Raw genomic sequence first — 20,685 nt, 5'->3', positions numbered from 1 at the left:
TATGCTGGAGTCAATTCACACGTGTCAGCTGGGCTCAGCACACAATGGGCCAGCCAACTTATGAACTCCCAGCACCACTCCACCGAGTCCATAAAACAACTGGCATCGCCACTGGGGAGCACCCCGAGACACCACCCTCTTGCACAGACCACCAGATGACACAGATGGGGCGAAACCAAACAAAGACGAGACTCCCTTTGTACAAAGACGGACCCCTTTCAAAAGCCATTCATGCAACAAATTGGGGAAATCTGGCCATGCAACACTCTGGGTTTGCTCTTTTATTAGCGTGAGCCTTACGTCACAGTAAGTGAAATCAGATTTATGGCTCTCTGCTACAAAGGAGGTTAAAATCAAGCACACTTTTAAGACCCCAAACTTTTTTTTAAAGCCATGTTAACCAACAACAGTTTAGCTATGTTAACAAGGAACAGCCTTCTATTTTGTACATGAGCAAAGGAGTAAAAGACCATTCATCTTTTTACAAAACTTTGCCATTGTGCAAAATGATGACCAAAGCATCAATCATCAAAGAAAAGCTAATGAGCAAAACTGCAAACAAGGACAATGCTGATCCATGCTAACATGTCCTCTACTCTTGAGTTGATGGATTGTTTGGCTAAATATAAAGCTAACTTATCCAACATCACCTTGACAAGCTTGCAAGCAAATGTAAGTCATTTCTAGTTTCTATTTATTGTTTACTATCAGGTAAAGCTGTAGATAGTAATGATTCTTCATAGTCACAGAGATTAACGACTGTTATCAGTCACAAGTACTGTAGGGTACTCCTGCATTTTATAGTAGCAGCATCAAGTTTTAGCACTTTCAAAGGCAGCCCATCAGTTAGGGATGTTTGTTTCCATGTAGGTCATTAAATATGTGCACACAAGCTTTCTTTTATTAGGCCCTCTGCATTTTTCTTTTCTTGTTCTTTCTCAGCTGCACACCCGTGCTGCTGCAGCAATCTGCATAGAGAGACATTTGTCATCATTAGCCTTGCTCTGACAGTTGGCACCCGGCACCTCAGATCTCTAGGACTGGCAATTATGAACCCTTCATCCCTTATTTAGGCAACATTGCCTAATTTCATCACAGGCTTCACCAGCAGCATTTGATTACCTACAGCCCCAAATCTATATGCCACCACTCTTCCATTCCCTTTGTTTGTGCCTCGATGTACTGCTACTCTGAGATCACATGAACATGTGGAAGAGAACTGTGTTCAGTTAGTCTGAGATTTGAAATTACTTATCAGACACAGGGGTGGCAAAGAGGGTTGTAGATGAGCATCATGGGGTCAGTGGGTAGATGATTACAGCGCCCACCTTTAGATGGTAGACATCTCACATACATTAAGATTAATCACACTCCTGCTGCTGAATGGTTGCCTTTTACGACAGACAAGATGGACGTCAGGCTATAGTTTCCTTGATAAATAAAATGAAATTAAACAGAACTACATGTTTACAAATAAACTAGTCGATTTTTAGAGCAATCTAAGCCCTACCAATTTGTAGAAAATATGAGAAACTTGCTGAATGAAGCAATAGTAAACCAGCCACAATCCTGCCCCAGTCTCCAACACACCCAATGTTTAGCATTGTCATGTACTACAAAATACTACGCTAAACTGTGTGCTAATAAAACCAGTGGAAAGCACTGCAGCAGCACTTTCACTGCACTCAACTGCCAACTGCATAACCTGTGCAGGAAATAAGTGCACTGAACACAATGTAAGCCCGTATTTTCCTTTTTTGAAGCAAACCAGGCATTTTGTGGATTGTTATTTTGGCAAACAAAACTGAATTGTATTCATGCTAAATTCATGCAAATACATGCATGTAATTTATCACGGAGGCTGACAAGCGTACCATATTGCAGAGGGGAGGGGTGAAGGGCCAAATGAAGCTGAGACAATCAATTAAGTTTCATAATTTACACTTTTCTCCACTTCTCCATTTTCTCAAAATGAATATCATGCTGATAAGTTTGGTGTTTTCTGTGTGTGTATATGCCACAGATATGGTTCACAGTAAACAGAGCCTGTTGAGTGGATCACTAGAGGGTCTCTGAGAGCCTTTGGCTATGTGGTCGAGCTTCCTGACTCCTCCAAAGGAGGCTGTTAATACACGGCAGAGAATAAAACAAATGAATGGACACAATCCAAAGGGGGTCCTCATTGAAGCTCCAGGCCCAAAAATTAACTGGCCTCCTACAGAGACACCATATTGCTTTGAATAATAATGTAAAAATCCCAATGACAATTTCATTTTGTGACAAATAAAATTATAGGAAATGTGTCAAAGTGAGTGGATATCCCATGAGATTAAAGTATATTATTTCTCACAGTTTGAGAGCCAGTGTTGATGTCACATCTCCGAAGTGTAACTGCTTTTAATCTGATTTATACAGAAATATGTCACCCCATTAAGTCTACTCTGACTAATCTGCATATTAGCTTGGGAGCTAGCTGGTAAACTCCTGTTGTATGGGACATGGATTGAGAGTCTTTAAAAAAAGAAAAACTAAATGACCCCAGAAATTTAATGAAAAAGCATATGGCAGACCCTATTTGTTCTCATGTAATAGGATTAATAAAATTATAAAACGTCATCCATAATTATAGTACCAGTCAAAGGGATTGCTGGTCATAGAGGTCTTGATCCAGCTTAAAATCACCTAACTGCTATACTTGCATAACGTAATTGACTATTTTGTTAACAGAAATGAGTTAATACAGAAAATTGAAAAGACAGCATGCATAAATGTTACTGTAAAACCATTTTTTTAAATAAAATATAGTTAAGGCCACAGAGGACTGGCTTGGTCAAAATAGCCAATAAACTTGTGTGTGTGTAGAGCATGGGGTTTTCATTCCCCCTGGAGACTCACTTTTTCAAAACATTATTTTTCATTAACTGCTTGAGGCTACACACTGTTTTGTAGATACAATAAAAATAATTTTACTCTGATTATGCTCATTTGTATACAAACACATAGGTGTTAGTTAAATACATATATATTACTAATTCATGTGAATAAATACTGCATAAAGCCTTGAGGATGAATTGCAAAATAAAGCAATATACACTCAATGACTTTGGCTATAATCAAGAGAATATCATTTCAAGTCACTTAAAGCACGAGTGGTGTCATCAAAGGGCAATTTCTGCCATCAGACAAGCACCACTGACCTTGTGCCCAGCCATGTTAACAGGACGATCAGTCTTGCTAGAAGAAAGGAAAAAGAAAAATGGAGGAGAAAAAATGAATAAGTGTAGAGGCATGCTGTGGAAACAAAGAGGCCTTGAAAACAGGGTCACATGCTCATGCAAAATTAGGGGAAGCAGAAGTCATTGTATTGATTTACACAATCGTGCATGCATTTTGCTGGGTCAGAAATAGGCCCTGGAATCATGGACCCATATATCACACTGGAGGGCCTCCAATAGCCTAGCGGGATAGCGAATGAAGCAACAAAGCTTGCAATGTTGTAATGGTAAAGATATGGCTAAGAGGATTCAATTGTCTTAGGGTAGACCTGACAACTGCTGGAGTCTTGGGACTGTGGAGCAGGTTGAGTTACTGTGAGATCTGTGGAGCCACATGCTTTAGATTTAGAAGTGATAATCTCAATGAAAATCCCCCTTCTATCAGGCATATGGATGGCCAAATGCCGGAACACAAACTCAAGAGGTGCAACTGGATTCGGAGGTATCTGACTTGGAGCAAGACAGCCTGGAAAGTGAGGCTAGTCTGGTTTCAATAAAAGGCAAGTACCTGCTGGGCCACAGACAGTGGGAGAGAGTTAGAGAAAAGACTATCAAAGCCTGAGAGGGCAAGAGGCTTTTAGCTACTTCTCACCACATGAAAACCTTCTATAATGTCCTCCATATCCTCTAGAAATATGTCAATGAGAATGTAAATTTTGTTGGGAAATTTATTCAGACCTACATGTGATAAGAACTAAAAAATATAGACCTAATCTTATGATTTAATTTCAGAATAACCATTTGTATATACACATCATGTCCCATAATGAGAGTTAAGAAAAAAAAAGATGCTAAGATGCTATCTGTAATTTCTGCCTGGTAACAGTGTGAAATTATCACTGAGGTTTGCCAAGAAGCTGGCAGTGTGTCCATGACAGGCTGTGATGGTAATGGGAGTCACCTATCTATCAGGGTCCTTCCCGCACATGCCACCTCCTGCTCAGCTGCATCCGTGTAGAGAGTCAGAGCTGACGAGCGCCGGTTTGCCCTCATAATGTCTGGTCGTATGCAGTTCTGACTAGAGTAGAGATGAGTGTAAATTCCTTTGTGTTCCTTATCTGATCCATGCAGCATTATCTTTTTGAAGTCCTCTTCAAAGCATGCACTGTACCTTGTGAGATGGAGTGCCAGTGCAATGATGAGAGCCAGAGAAGGTTTAGTGTGGATGCAAGATCTCTTTATTGTGAATCACTGTCTGTAGCAGACCTATGTAGCTATAACGCAAAACAACACACTAATATATCATGAAGCTTTACATAAATGGTCAGCCATGTTAATATTAATTGTTACTATTATTAGCAATTAATGCTTTTGACTTGCTTCCTTTCTTTTATTAGACAAAAAAATCTAACAACAATCTCACGCTATTGTTACTTTGTTGCTGCTATCTTTATCTTGATGTTGAATAAATAAATATTATCATTACCAAAAACAGTTTGTAGAACACAAATGAATATTACTCTCTTACATTGTATAATTCATTTGGATTACTGACATTCATGAAAGCAAAAGCAATTTAAAAAAAATATTACAAGCATTTTAATATAATGTAACAATTATAAACAGACTTACACATTTATTCTCAACAAAACATTGCAAAATACAGTTTAGTATAAATGTCCGTGTGTTATTCATTATTAAGCAATGTAAGAAAGAAATGTATGTTAATATCACAACTGCTACAGATATGTATTTTTCATTCTTATACAATATACAATAATTCAGTGACAGAAAAATACTGGCGCGTGGAATTGTTGCGCGACACATTAAAAGGCTGTTGCCGCACAGTAAAAGAGCAAAACATTCTGCATGGTAACAAAAGCTCGAGATGTAAACCTTGAGATATAAACTCTCTCAAGCATCACAGCCACGGTAATGAATGTGTCAAATATAATCGCAATGCTAATAATAAATAGCGCGATTACTTTTCATCTTTCCAGGCGTATTTCTGAGGAGGAAAAAAAACTAAACACACCGTTCAGTGAATTAACACTGAAAGGTCTAATTAAGACACTAGTTCACGATTATTTTATGAATATATAGCTGAAAAAACAAAACGCACAAATAAGGCAAACCTCATTTCTAAATTACAATAATATATATTTTTTAAAACTGCCTAAATTACTCACTTCTGATTTTAATTTATCTGATGCGCCTTGGAGAAATCAGACCCGGTCCACTGGAGAAAGAGTAAATAAATAATATCGCAAATTTAAATGCTTTATTATCCGAAGACATAAATACTAAACAAATCTAAATCCACCTACTGTTTCATATATGATTCAATATAGTGGACTAAAAAAGCAGCAGATAGAGTCCAAGAAAAAGCAACATAACGCAGTGAAATAGCTGTTTTTTTCTTCTCTCCAAATGCGTAGGTGTACTTCCGCTCCTCGATATACTACTACTACCTGTACTTTTTACTTGTATATAACACCCGGGGATGAATTTGTTTTCGATAAACTGGGAAGCGGTGACGCATCAGACAGCGATTGGACATCTTGGTTTCAACTCCTCCCTTATAATAAAGAGTGTGTGTGTCTCCTGTTGTAAAAGACAGCAACACCGGGCGTCTGCGTCGGGAGGGCACACTCCACTCTGCGCAATTACGCGGACTCCTAACTGGCACAGTGATCAGAGAAAAACCAAAAGGCGTTTTTCCGGCTACTGAACCTCACAAGGCTGAAATGGACTTTTAAACAGGCCATCCTGATAATTCCGAGGACTTGCTTCGTGCACTTCAATGCAGTTTACGGTACAACAGCTGTGAATGTTATGATATGATTATTACACATGTGCTCTGAGCACAGCTTTAAATAGTTGTCTTATAAATAGACATTTTTTTTCTTTTTAAATAGCTTTCTTTCTTCTCTAAAATTGGCTCCCGTACAAACAGCCGCGTTGGATCCCTCGGCTTACTGCGAGACTCCGGTGTATAACCCGGATCTCTGCCCTAATATGATAGCCGCCCAGGCAAAGTTGGTGTATCACCTCAACAAATACTACAACGAGAAATGTCAGTCTCGAAAAGCAGCCATCTCCAAGACCATCCGGGAGGTGTGCAAGGTGGTATCGGATGTCCTGAAGGAGGTCGAGGTGCAGGAGCCCCGCTTCATCAGCTCCCTCAGCGAGATGGATAATCGTTTCGAGGGACTTGAGGTCATTTCACCCACCGAGTTCGAGGTTGTACTCTATCTGAATCAGATGGGAGTATTCAACTTCGTGGATGACGGATCTCTCCCGGGCTGCGCCGTGCTCAAGCTCAGCGACGGCCGCAAGAGAAGCATGTCTCTCTGGGTTGAATTCATCACAGCCTCCGGTTACCTCTCAGCGCGCAAGATCCGGTCGAGATTTCAAACACTGGTGGCGCAGGCAGTGGATAAATGCAGCTACAGAGATGTTGTCAAAATGGTCGCTGACACAAGTGAGGTGAAGTTGCGCATTAGAGACAGATATGTGGTGCAAATCACACCGGCTTTCAAGTGCACTGGGATCTGGCCCCGAAGCGCTGCGCACTGGCCTCTCCCCCACATCCCCTGGCCGGGACCTAACCGAGTGGCAGAAGTCAAAGCGGAAGGTTTCAATCTTTTATCCAAAGAATGCTACTCCCTGAACGGCAAGCAGAGCTCAGCAGAGAGCGACGCCTGGGTCTTGCAGTTCGCCGAGGCCGAGAACCGGCTCCTCCTGGGTGGATGCAGGAAGAAATGCTTGTCAGTCCTCAAAGCGTTACGCGACCGTCACCTCGAACTGCCCGGACAGCCCCTGAACAACTACCACATGAAAACTTTGGTTTCCTACGAGTGTGAGAAGCATCCCAGGGAGTCAGACTGGGATGAGAACTGCCTCGGCGACCGCCTGAACGGGATACTATTGCAGCTTATTTCATGTTTGCAATGCAGAAGGTGCCCGCATTATTTCCTGCCTAATTTAGACCTGTTTCAAGGAAAACCTCACTCTGCTCTTGAGAATGCAGCCAAACAGACTTGGCGACTGGCAAGAGAAATACTGACCAACCCCAAAAGCTTGGAGAAACTCTGAGGTAAAAATATGCTAATTCACCTCGTCTTAAAAAATTGTGGTAAAGAGGCCTAACGAGCTCATAAACGGACAGAAAAAAAATATTGCCAACCAATTTGCAAAGTCTTGTGAAATGTGTCATTTGTTGTTAAATATGTTTTGGCTTAGCCTGTTTGAAGATGATTTTTTATGACAGTTTAGTTTGCCATTATCCCCGTGCACCTTTTGGCGGTGTCAATATTTAGGAGCAAGTTTAAATTATTGGCTACCACTAACCCTGAAGCCCACCTCAACAGTGGTCTCTTTTCTCTCCGTGCCACACGGTTGCCTAAATCCTACATTTTCTTAAATGCTTTAAAATAAAGCCCCGTGACAAACTTTGGAAAAAAATAAAAACACACATCTGTACATTTTATACTGTAAATACATTCATAGATTGTGATTCAAGTGGTCTGAAATTGTGAATGTTGTTCTGTGACACGTAAATAGGATCCACCTGTTTAAATCTACTTCTGAACTTTTTCTTTATCTGGTAGAAACGTTATTAATTTATACTTGCATCAGTGGTAGTCTGATTCATCTGTTTCAATGGACATTGTCTAATTTTTGAAAGTTTACATTTTGATAGGCATACGACATTTGCTACATTGAAAACATTCCATCAATTTACTTGAATTATTATTTAAAGTACTCGAACATGTTTTGGTTGTTGTTTATCTCTACCATGCTTAGGCCTACATGATAAAAAAAGAAAATGATAACATATATATAGTATATATATATTACAGTTTAATTGAGAAAAAATGCACTTGAAATACACTGGATTATAACATCTGTGATCTGATTTTTTTTATTTCTGTCTTTGATCTAATTTAAAGAGCTAATAAAACAAGCTGTTTTATATTCGTGTCCCATTATGGTTTTCTTAAATGTGTTTTTGACAGCAGGCCTAATGCCATGCGATAATTATATAATGGGACCTTTAATTTCAGGGTCTCTGGCTAGGTGTCCTATATAGACAGATGAGTTTAACACCTTAAAAAGGAAAAGGGGAAACTGGAAAGAAACATTTTCACACACAGCATTGCAAACACATTTGCAACCCTGCCGACCAGTTTGCATTTTGTTACACCACAAACCCCTGTGCAAGTAATGCGCGTTTATTTATTTTTTTCAACATTCGGTGGTTCGCATAATAAACTGTCACCACTGTTTGATGGCTGAACCTGAGTAGGCCTCAATGGTCATGATATGATATTTTCCATAAAAAAGCATAGACAATGCAGCAAATTGAACACACACAAAATACTTATCAATAGCGATTTACAACACAATTTTTGACACAAACTGTCACTAAATAAAAAGCAAGATAAAGCGTTGACAGAAGCGCAGCGTACCTCAACATAAGCTCTTTCATTATATTAAATACCAACAAATGTGGATTTAAAATATATTAAATGTTATACTTGTCGGCCGAATGAAAAAAAAGAACAAACTCTAAAACGTGTCAAACTGCCCGCTTTAAACTTGGGCTGCACACTTGCTTGCAGTTACTTACCTTTGAGTTGACCCTTTTGAAGGCAGGGTCGTCCTCGTCCACCTCGAAGTAGATTTCGGTGATGGTGATGGACAGAGTCCCCCGGGCCACCAGGACGGGGGCAACAAGCTGGGCCGGGCTGCTCAGGACCACTGGGCCTGCAGAGCGTGCAAAGAGGGCAGCCACACGCACAATCAGTAACATGCATAAAAAAATTATGATTAAAAAAAAGCGAGGCTGATGCTAACTCTGTAAACCCGATCAACGCAATTAAATGAGATACCATCATGTCAGCGGCCTGTTTGCACCAAACCATACCGCTACGTGCGTGTACACCCTGCGCTTTTACACATTAGGGAATTGTCAACTTAGTCATTGTAGTTGAGTCAAATATTGCGCATTATTACAGCTGCGTTAAAGCCTTAGTTTTTAAATACCATTCATAATTCACCGCGCACAAAACAAAGGCGTTTGAACCCCTTTTTGTCTTTGCATGCTCATGTCCATATAAGCGCATAATACAGTGGATTTATCAGGCCTATAAATAGAAGCATAGCACCTATTTGTACCTTTGTTTGTAAATCAGTGATGCACCGATAACAGAAAGGGTTTATGATCAGATAGGATCAAACAGCATCCACTATTAGAAAAAGGATTTAGATGAGGTAAAATAAAATAAGGTCATTCTTTATTTCCCTCATATGGTCATATCATTTTAAGGTATTTGCAGTGCACTTTTGAAATATGAATTTACATACACTGATATTCAGGGCTGCTTTACAAAGGAGCAGCCTATAATTGGATTCCGAAAATTAAAAAGCTGCTCTTTTATCCACCAACACACCCACGTCAAAAAAAGGAGGACATGCAGGAAAACCATAAAACTGCAAGCTTGTTCTCAAGCCCAAATAATTGTTCAGAATTTTAAGGTGGGTTTGTGACCCTGCCAGCTGATAGTGATCACATCTTTATTTCAGTCGCCTCCCTCCCTCTCTTCCTCTGCTTCATCCTCCATGTTCTCAGATCAGTGTCGCTGTGGAGCACCGTTACAGTGATTTGTCTGCTCTCAAACGAAAGCTCTCGAAATCAGGATATTTATCGATCCCTTAAACTCCAAAGAGCCACTTTAATGTCTCATCAATCTTAATCTGCGTTCCTCAGCCAATTATGGCCGATAGTGTTACAGGAATACAAGTGGATTTCGGTCTCAACTCCCAGAGCGCCCCTTCATCGCTCTTGCAGGCTGCACAGTCAAACCGCCCTCCCTGGATTTTTTTTTTTTTTTCTCAGCGTTGCTCGGGTCCATTAACGGTGATCCTATCTGCTGATGCTATCAGCCCAGGCGCTACACGTTACTTACAAGCTTTATATGAAGAGTAAATACTTGCACTAACCTGTTTTACTGCATTTCAGATAACGTTTTTTTATTTATAAAAGAAGAGAAAATAAAAATCAAAAAAAAAAATCAAATGCAAGCCATTAAAAAATAAAACTATCATCGTTATTACTACTGTTATTACTATTAATGTTTCTGCCAATTGAGGAGATTGCCTTAATGACCACTCCAGCCCCTACATTACAAGCCCTTTCACCTCTTACTAAAAATAACACTTTTAGAGCTGATGCATTGTATTGCGCCCTAAAGGGCTGCACACAGAGAAAGACACTAGCCTGAAGCATTAAGCAACAGCAACTATTGCTCATGGGGAGGAAGAGGATTAGGCAGTAATCCCCTCAGGGATCCTGCCATAATTAGGCTATATGGTATTAAAATGTTTACACGAGAATAATGAAATTAAGGGCAAGTTACACAGGATGAGTGGTGTGTATGGGCTAATAGTTGGCTGCCAGATCTTACTTTTAATGAAAATGCAAATATTTGGCAAATGACAGGCCATTTTAATGAAGTGATGAAAAGTCTCATTTTGGTGTGGTGGGAGTTTGGGACAACTGCTGAGAAGATGGGTATATTATTACCCACAATCCATCCACCGGACTGCAGTGTTTGATGAGGCTGAGTGCTGTTATATTTTACAAGTGGAAGTGGGTTACTTGCACACCTGAGCACAATCATTCAATTGCAACCATGTGCATGTTGACTTATAGTAGATACACACAAAAATACATGCATGCACAGCTGCAGCCATTATACTACTACTGCCTACTGTACGCTGGCTAGGATCTGAGGCACAGTGTCTTGTTGTTCATTGAGTCACTGAAGCAAAGGTCATTTTTTATGACTGTCTTCAAAGAATGCATTTATCTTTCAACGTATAACATATAGCATTTACATGTAAAAGCCCGGAGGAAAATGTACTGCTCTACAGACTATTTAATACGGCCGCAGCATACAATAATTATATAAAAATAGACGGAGCAATGCCTAAATATTTAACGGAAGTAATTAAAAATTCCACAGTTGTTAGCATATTTACTTTCTGACATCATCTGTGTTCTGTTTATATTAAGAAGGAATCTGTAGGTCTTAAATTTTAAAAAACAAAACAAAACAAAAAACTTGGGGAAGTGGACTAACATACACACTCACTCCCCCCCCTAAGATTACACATTCAGAAATGTTGTTGGTTGTACCCTTTTATAAACATGTCACCACTCAAGGGATCAGTATTGTGAATGAGGACTAAAATGGATTCAGAAAGGCTAAATAAAGGCAGAACAAAATGGTTGTGGCTGCTAAACCACACTTTGGGTACGAACACTATTCCGGTATTCCAGCAGAACAGTCAAATGTACCGACTCTTTGCTTGGCCTGAGGAATGTCTTGTGAGGGTCAGACTCCTCTCTTCTTTCCTCACATGTGCTTGTCTTAAGTTTCTATTTCACCTGATTTTGAATACAATATGTGCATATACAGAGAGGCTAATTTAATGCCAGTGCAAGCACTGACAGCATTTCCAATGTTTGTGGGGGAGCAAAACTAATCATAGGTTCAGTAACCACAACTGCCTTGGCCCTTGAATGCAGGCGCCGCCCCTTTGGCAGCAGCAGCAGGCACTGACCCAATGGCTGGCAGGAGGAGCACTGTTGTTGACAAGGATCTAGTCCCAGATCTCTCATTAAGGCTGTTCATGCCTGAGATTAGATACAGGCCAAACACAGACGAGCTTCCCTGTTGGTAAGAACGTGAACTAAACATTTATACATATACATTTATACATACACACACACACACACACACACATATATATAGATATAGATATATATATACATATGTGTGTGTGTGTGTGTGTGTGTGTATATATATATATATATATATATATATATATATAGGGAGAGAGAGAGAGAGAGAGAGAGAGAGAGAGAGAGAGAGAGAAACAAGACCTATTCCTCTTATTCCTCAGAGTCAATGTCCACTTTCAGAGTTGGGTTCATTATTTCAAACAAGCTCACACATCATAAATGTATTACAAATATTCAATCTCAGCATTTTTGTTTTGTACATGGTCATTACTGGGTCTCTCAGGAGAATACATTCTGCTCGTATTTTAGCCCATGCCTTGCTCTTTTGATTGGGCAGTGCAGGGTTCATCTGACAGACATGGAGTGTTTGGCTGCCTGCTGGCCCTGGGACAAAGAGGAGGGGTTAGCCTCCTCCTCCTAGATTCATCTCATCTGTGGGATCTTAGAGGGGATTTCACTGCTCAGCAATGCCCTGGTTCAGCCTGAGCCTCATACACTAAGCCATGATAAATAGGTAATGTATACAGGGCTGGCTAGTAAACTAGAGTCTCAAGGCATATTTTTATACAATCTCTATCACAATTTGCACCTGGAATAAATCAGTTACATACATGCATATATATTTGTTACTGCCAACATGTGTTTCTGCGGCAGCTCTGATCCTACAGCTGTAGTAAGGATGTTTGGTAGCATTACAAATATCACTTGGAGGGATCATACAATCACACGCGTAACACTTCAGTTACAACACAAATTACAGCACCGAGTTGCTTCGTAGACTGAGCAGTTTAACTTGCAGAGCAAAATCCATAAAATTATCATACCATCACAAATTCATAATCAAAACGAGAACACCCTCTAATTTTTTAATTGAGGACTATCCAGCTAGTATTAGCAAAGTCTCTAAAAATAGGAAAATCTCTAACAATCTCTAACAGACACAACTGAAACAAAATATTGAACGCACAACATGTCAGCCTGAGAATTGAGACATTAAAAATGTATATACCGTCTTGGAGCTGTGAATGCTCATTTACATCATCTGAAGTAGCAAATAATCCAAAATAAAAACACATCGAGTAGCAACAACTGTCAACAACACGAGCCCAGACTGCTCACCATTAGAGGAGAAACCTTCACGTCTTTACTTTTTTTTATTATCCTTGTCAGTGGAAGATAGGAGATGTTTTTGGAATTGGTAATGGTTGCCAGGGATAAATATTGCCTTATATAAAAAGCCTGTATCATTTAGGCATCAAACTAGTAACAGACTGCTCATTTATACCACCAATTCTTTGTGCGAGGTGTTAAGTCAAGATTTGGCTTCATTGACGAGGATGAAATGCAGCATTCTTGATCTACACTCAAAACTCAAGTGAACTCTGGATAACTTACCTTTTAAGGCCATGGCAGTAACTTGAAAAGCAGCTCAAGGTTGGCTTGATAGTTTGGCTCACACGGAGTGTGATGCCGGATAAATTACAGGATCTTTGGGAAACGATCACCTTGGCAGTACACTGCACTACTGACTGAATTGTGTCAAATAAAGCATTAAAGCTTGGTTAAGATACTGCATTAAAATGAAAAAACAAAAAGATTACAATCACATGGGTAAAATAAATCAAAGATTAATAAAGATTTAATACTGTATTTGTTTCCTCTGCTGTTAGGGGCCAATTAATCTGTTAATGATCATCCACTGTAGACAGAATTAGAGTTAGTTTGACTGCAGGATAATTAAGTTGTTGTCTGCTCTCCCTTAACATCCAACTGCTCATGGAAATTACACATTGTTTGCAGTTTGTGGGCAAACTCCTTCTAGGTTCAGTTAAAATATACACATTTTATTCATTTAAATGAGGAAAGAAAATCACTGTAATTTCATTCTGATTGGTCCGTTGGTATTTACGAAGTATGACTTTGACAACATGACCTAAACGCAATGACTAAATTTATATAAATAGATTTTGAAATGTGTCACCCAACATCTGAGGGTACATTATTAGGTCAGATGACATGTTTAACAAGGCCACTGTAAAGTTAAGCATTAGCAAGCAGTAGTTAATTTCGTAATTGCTTACGAAATCCTAAACATGATTTGTGACATATCTGGAGTGATCATCTTTCCGGTGTCAGTTTAACTTTAGAAGACTTGCCTCTGGAGATAAACACTCGAGGAAGGAACCGTGCTGATGAGATCCAAAACAAAACAGAGAAGGACATTTGTCAGACGAAAACAATATGCAGCTGTCAAACTTAAGCAACGCTGTCCAGATTAGAACACAGAGACGCAGTTTTTGATCTACATTGATGGTAAACTGCAGAAAGCAACCTGTTAACTCAATTAGATAAATAGATTTTGAATACTAAATAATACTAATGCCAAATATTACAAAGTTTCCGCTTTCTGCTGCCAATATAATAAAATGAGCATTAAAAGCCACTGCATTGATCCAAACACTTAATTTGATGCACCAATATCAATTGTGTACACTGTAACTATGCCAGCTATTAGGAACAAGACAGATAAAAGACAAGTGCTGATGCTCCAGCAGGGGTGATGTTGTCTCGGGGTTAATGGAGGTGCTGGTGTGTTGTCTCACCACCCAGGTTGTCCATCTCCTTCTCCTGCAGCAGGCTGACGGCATCTTCATCTCCCTCCAGCATCAGCTCTGTCTCAGTGTTCTGGCTGGCCACAGTTTGGCTGCGGTAGACTTTCTTAGACTTGACCACCTCGTCCTCCTCTGTGCCTGTCAAAGGAAATGGAGGGAAGAGGAACCACTAAATATTCTACTCTAATTGCTAAAGCTCAGATTAGTATATGTCACAATGCCTAAATGGACAGGATTTTTCTTTGGCAAAGTCCTATCACCTTTGTTGTTATGCCACTAAATATTGCTGTTTCCACTGATACACTTCTGTTCAGCAAAAGTAAACTGCAGTACATTTCAGAAATGCACACAGCCAACCCACAGACACAAACCACACACACACACACACACACACACACACACACACACACACACACACACACACACACACAGAGAGTTTCATGAGTGTGGAAAAAAAAAAGAAATGTTATCAGATTACATTTGAAAGATAGGAAAATTAAGTTATTACTCACATAAACCAAATGTAGCTACAAATTGCAGGAAACTTTAAATTAAAGAAAATGTGTAAGATTTAGGAGGATTTAGTGGCATCAAACGCTTAGGATTGCAGATCAACCTGAAGTGTCCTACAGTTAGAATCGCTTCAGTGTCCATTGTTCAAGAGGCTTTTTTTTTTTTTTTTTTGAAAAAAGATATATTTTTGCCTTTAATGGACAGGACAGCCAAATGTGAAAGGGGGAGAGAGAGAGAGAGGAGATGACACGCAGCAAAGGGCCACAGGTTGGACTCGAACCCGGGCCGCAGCAGCAACAGCCTAGTACATGGGGCGCCTGCTCTATCCACTAATCCACCGACACCCAGTTCAAGAGGTTTTTACCATGAGCTGAATTATCCGCAGAGGTTTCCTCCTCTCCCAAACAAATGAACCAGGTGATTTAAAACAGTAAAGCACTGAATGGAGCAGTTTCATGTTACACATCAGTGTCTTTCCTACACTGTTTGGCTCACTGAGAGATGAGCTGCTAGCCCAGCACCTGCTAATGTATGCTCATCTCTTCCTCTGATAACGTATCCAAATTTTCAGGAGGTTTTTACTGGTAGCCAGATTATCCTCTTCCTCTCCAAAACAAATGGACCCAGTGATTTAAACTGGTAAAAACATTGAATAAAGCAATTTCATGTTGAAAAATCAGTGTTGTTCTGACACTGCTCATCATAGGGAGGCTGCAAACTATGGCAGCCAAAACAAAAACATGAATGTCCCTAGAGCCAGTGTTTGGTTTGTCTGCCTACATAGCTATAAACGGCTCATTCTAAGGTAACAAAAACACAACAATTCCTATTTTCAGGTAATTATATACAAAAGAAAACTAGCTAAATCAGGCATCCACATTTCTGATTACCAGAGTAAGAGCTAACAGGTTTATCCTCATAAATATTATGCATATCCACAGGTTTAAACTAAATAATCTTCTTTTAGAGGCTATTAAAGTCAGGGTGAAGTAAAATCTGAGACTGACATCTCAACATATTATACATGTTAAAAAACACTTGTTGAAAATTAAATGACTGGGAAAACTGTTTTTCACCATTTCTATGTCCAGGATTTTTTTTGGCAGGGCCAAAAGCCTGCTTGATGACACATTGGAGAAACCCTTAGCATTGGCCCCACCCCTACACTGCATAAAAACTAGGGCCGTTGAGTTTTGTTGTTTTTAAGATAAAAAATACCACGAAGAACTAGGTTGATTTTGGGCAGGTTGGAGTCCTCTTGCTCTAAATTTGATTCTGGCTGTGGTGGCTAAAACATGTGTGGCTATACAAGTCCAATAAAGCTGCTAGATGGAAGATCCATTGCAGTGCTACAATTAAAAGAGGCTGCAGCTTTCCCGCAAGTGGGCGTGGCCTTAGCACATTCAGCGGACATGTCCCCAGCATCTCAGAGCAGAGAATACTGTCTCATTTTTTTCCAGATTTTGAAAGGCTATTTTAAATACTTGGTGACTTTTTAAATCATTGAAATTTGGCTGGGTGCTTAATAACACATCTTTCTGTGGTGGGACAAACTCATTCCACATATTTAACTTTGCTTTACCCAGACTTAAAAATTTATAACATCTAGTAAAATATATTAAAAAAAGAAATAAACCTTGGAGAAACTCTGCATGAAATACATAATATATGCAGGATGAACCTGATATGAGATGCTCACTAATGTAGTTGCCATAGCATATGAAAGAATGTCAGGGTACACGTTCGTTCGCTGAATACATTTCGCGTGGTTGAACATCAGAGGTGTTTCAGCTTTTATTTTTAGACAAGGTCAACAATGAAACACTATCTGCATCTTGAAAGACCAACAGCTGAGTCGAGGGATACATCTCAAGCTCGTAGTCGATTAGAGATATCATTTGCCGCTTTTGGAGACTTGACAAGAGTGAGACTGAACAGACAGCACAATTAGGAGGCTGCTTACACCAGGACTTCATCATATGGCTATAGTGGAGCCTGCTCATTGAAAAAGATATGTTCATACATCCTGAAAAACAAAGAGGTCTTGCAACACATTTATCAGCTTAAATCAGCCAATCTCCAACATGTGCCTGCCACACAGCTGCTCAGAGCGTTTATGTGAATTTGTCTTTCTGAAGTCCAATGTAGGAAATAACCAGAGGAAAAACTTGCGTGTATGAAAGGAAGAACACATATCAAGGAATGGGAGGTGGCTGACACCCGTCTGACATGTTTCCTTTCAGCACAGTTCTTAATTCGCCTCTCCCTCCCCTGAGGAACATGTACCTTGTCTTGAAGAGGTCACATTTGACTGTTGTCAACACTGCTACTGAGAAAAAAAGTCTGCTTCCTGCTCTGTCTCATATCTGGAGTGCTTTCATCAGACGCAGGGAAGAAGTCTGTGTGTTTCGGAAATGAATTCTGTGTAATGTTAAAGGCAAAAGCCAGCCAGCGGTCAGAGATCAAAGCAGAATGAGCGAAACTTAAAACTGTAATTCTGTAAACCATCATTACACTCCGAGTAAATGAGGGAAAGTTGAGCAGACAGGCTGATGTTCTGATTGGCAAGTCTGTACAGGGTTGAATAGAGTAAATAAACCATGCTGATTTCTACATGCAAATGACCAACATCAACTGTTGTAGGTGGCTGAGGTGAGGGGAAGGGGGGTATGCTTTACCCACAATGCAATTTTGTTCTCGCAGACAAAGTAATATGGTTATAAATAACAAGAAATGAAGAGCTATGACATGGAGGAGAAAATTTGCTGACATGAAAAGTGATCTTCTCATGAGTGATAGCCCGTTGACTCGGAGACACTCTTGTATTAAAAGTGCAGCTGTGAAAACGGTCTCCATTTGTCACTATTAAAGGACTTGCTGTGCAGTGGTGGCGAGGCAGACTCATTACCAACATTTTCACGTGTTCAACCTTGACCACTAAATGGGAAAACAAAGCGAATTGCCCTTTGAATATGTGATATTACTCGTATGAATAAAATAAATGAAAAAATATAGGAGACAAGTGCATGCTGCAGTAGATACTATGTGCAAATCCAATTATCAGCTTCTGAAGAATCCAAACATTATTTGTTCAGTTGATTTCAAGGCGTCAGAAGCTGAACTTCCTCAAGTTATATATACTTTCATATTATCACCATATCACTGTATAATGATGCTACACCAACTAGCATCGATCTGATTAACCTCACAAAGTGAGCAGTCCATCAGTAGCCACTGCTGTTGACTTCTCAACGTCTCTGAAATAAAAAAAATTTAAAAAAATTCACAGCAGTTTCATTTCATGTCTACTCTCAAGTCCTTCAGGATCAGTGCCAGGAGAAGCCACCGATCACCAGTCTCTCGGGTCCTCTTGTTCAATCACTGAGTTAAAACTGCCTCAGAGTGCACTAATTACACTCAGTAAAGTGCATTTCAGAGCTTTCATGACCCCATTGGAGGCTGATGAAGACCTGCCAGCTGTGACCAAGGGAGGACGCCCCGCAGCACTCATCACTGGGGTACAACAAGGATCCGTGGTTCATAGTTCCTTCTAGGGAGTCTACCAATTGCCTGTTGTGGCTAAGTTTTCACTAAAAACATACTACCAACACTTACATGAAAACAAACAAACAAAAAATACTGCTGGTTGACATTTTTTTCTTCTTTTACAATGTAATCTTCATGACATATCACAAGCAGTGCCCAGATGGGTATTGACACGAGGATAAAGTAAATCTTTTGAATCTTAAGGTTTGTCCTAACATCTGAGTGACTTAATTATAGAGTGTTTACAATAAGTATTTTGACACAAAAATTCCATTTTATTTATGTATGTATGAATATGTATTTATTGCGCAAAGTTAAAAATCGAGGTTAATTGGTGACTTTAAATTGTTTGTAGGTGTGAATGTGAGTGTGAATAGTTGTCTGTCTTTATGTGTCAGCCCTGCAATAGTCTGGCAACCTGTCCAGGGTGTACCCCGCCATTCGTCCAATGTCAGCTGGGATAGGTTCCAGCTGCCCCGTGATCCTCAAGAGGATAAGCAGTTACGAAAATGGGTGGATGGATGGATGTTAAAAATCATGAAAAAAGGGGATGCTATCCATTTTAGAGACGCCATAAAATGGCCTATTTACTTGGCAATCACAAAGATTTCAGTCCCACTTGATTTGGCAGCACCTGTAGTTACTGATGGTAACAGCAGATACGGTTTAATACCACAGGTCACAGTGTTCTGGGGGCAGCAAAACATCAAAATTATCGGTTTAAAAGAGAAGTCAGGTAATAATTGGCCTTTTTCCATTGCTGTGTGAGCAACTGTGATCAGATTCTATGCTGCGCACAGCATGAATCCGTGGACAGCAGAGCACAGTAAAAAGAGCTGGTTACCTCACTAATAGTCTTGTGTAGCCAGATCTATCTCCACAGTGTTTTGTCAGCAGTGGCAGTGTGGTAGTTGATGAAGTGGGCGAACTATTAAGTAGATGGGTGGGCTAGAGGGTGAAAGAGGCTATTCTCTCCTTTATATTCCCACAGCTTTTTGGCTGATAGGTGGGTATATTGTAAACGGCCAGGAAAAAAGTGGGTATACCTTGTATACCTGCGAATACCTTCCACGACACCACTGTGTGACAGTGTTAGAAAAAGATCTGGAAGCACCCATTATCATTCTGGTACAGAGGGAAAAAACACTCTGGGTTCTTTGTATTTCTCTGAACCTATCGCAATAGTCTTGGACAGTCTAACCCCAGGACGCTGTGATGGTGCCTTTGCAAAACAGTGGCACACAGATAGTAGAAGGAGAGGGGAATGCCAGCTGAAATAGCCAGCCAATAGCAGGCTTGTACCTACAGTCTACATCCCGTGAGTCAGAGTACCTCGCTAAGTTTGAGATGTGGAGCCTGTCGCCTGTAGCTCTTCATCTAACAGCTTACTGTGGCTGATTCTTGTTCCATTTCTCCCTGCAATATTTCAAACTGATCTGCAGTCAAAAATTGCTGAAAATGACCATTGTCTCGACACATTTTTGATCAACGATAGCAATAAGTGCGAAGTTCACTGAAAAAGACATTGCATTTCCTGTGACAACTTCATAATAAAAGTCAACTTGTGTTTTGTCAGTTACATACTTTTAATGTGAAACTGCAGCTGTAGGAAATGCTGGGTTTGCTTTAGCAGTAACTTAATATGGCATTTTTTTCTGTGAATGTCACCCTTGACACCCTGTTCATAATACTGTAAACTTATAAATACTGCTATACTTTCATCAGTGGGGCATAGGGCTTTAGCACAATTGTGATACTTCATTTAAAGACAGACAGTGACAGGACTTGGTCCCAGGTCATAACACAATGAGGGATCATTCTAAAGTGCAAACCAAACTAATATCAGCTCAAAAGAAAAACAGTTTAAGAAGCAGAGGGGCAAGATAGCTAATACATTTTTAATGGCGATGGTGACAGTTTTACAGAAAGGGAAAGGGTAAATTTCATTATGTTATTACCATTATGAATTAAAAATCGAGCTATG

General features: G+C 39.9%; 3 protein-coding genes across 6 annotated transcripts in view; 2 read left to right on the top strand and 1 right to left on the bottom strand.

The window, feature by feature from the left end:
* Positions 1-20,685, bottom strand: part of nbeab (neurobeachin b) — a 235,287-nt gene that overhangs the window by 60,874 nt on the left and 153,728 nt on the right. For all 4 annotated transcript variants that reach the window (XM_049575634.1, XM_049575636.1, XM_049575637.1 and 1 more), the window contains exons 38-39: positions 14,634-14,780; positions 8,851-8,987 (exon numbers count right to left, since the gene is read on the bottom strand). In XM_049575634.1, the coding sequence (XP_049431591.1) occupies positions 8,851-8,987; positions 14,634-14,780 (284 nt within the window). The remainder of the gene's footprint in view (positions 1-8,850; positions 8,988-14,633; positions 14,781-20,685) is intronic.
* LOC125888343 (serine/threonine-protein kinase DCLK1-like) overlaps positions 1-20,685 on the top strand; it is a 120,567-nt gene that overhangs the window by 82,927 nt on the left and 16,955 nt on the right. The window lies entirely within an intron of this gene.
* On the top strand, positions 5,720-8,126 carry mab21l1 (mab-21-like 1). The gene has a single exon (XM_049575645.1). The coding sequence runs from the start codon at positions 6,234-6,236 to the stop codon at positions 7,311-7,313; it is 1,080 nt and encodes a 359-aa protein (XP_049431602.1). The 5' UTR covers positions 5,720-6,233; the 3' UTR covers positions 7,314-8,126.

Source organism: Epinephelus fuscoguttatus, linkage group LG5 (genome assembly GCF_011397635.1).
Source record: "Epinephelus fuscoguttatus linkage group LG5, E.fuscoguttatus.final_Chr_v1".
Classification (NCBI taxonomy): Eukaryota; Metazoa; Chordata; class Actinopteri; order Perciformes; family Serranidae; genus Epinephelus; species Epinephelus fuscoguttatus.
Note: the sequence above shows the minus strand (reverse complement) of the source record. Positions and strands in the feature narration are given on the sequence as shown.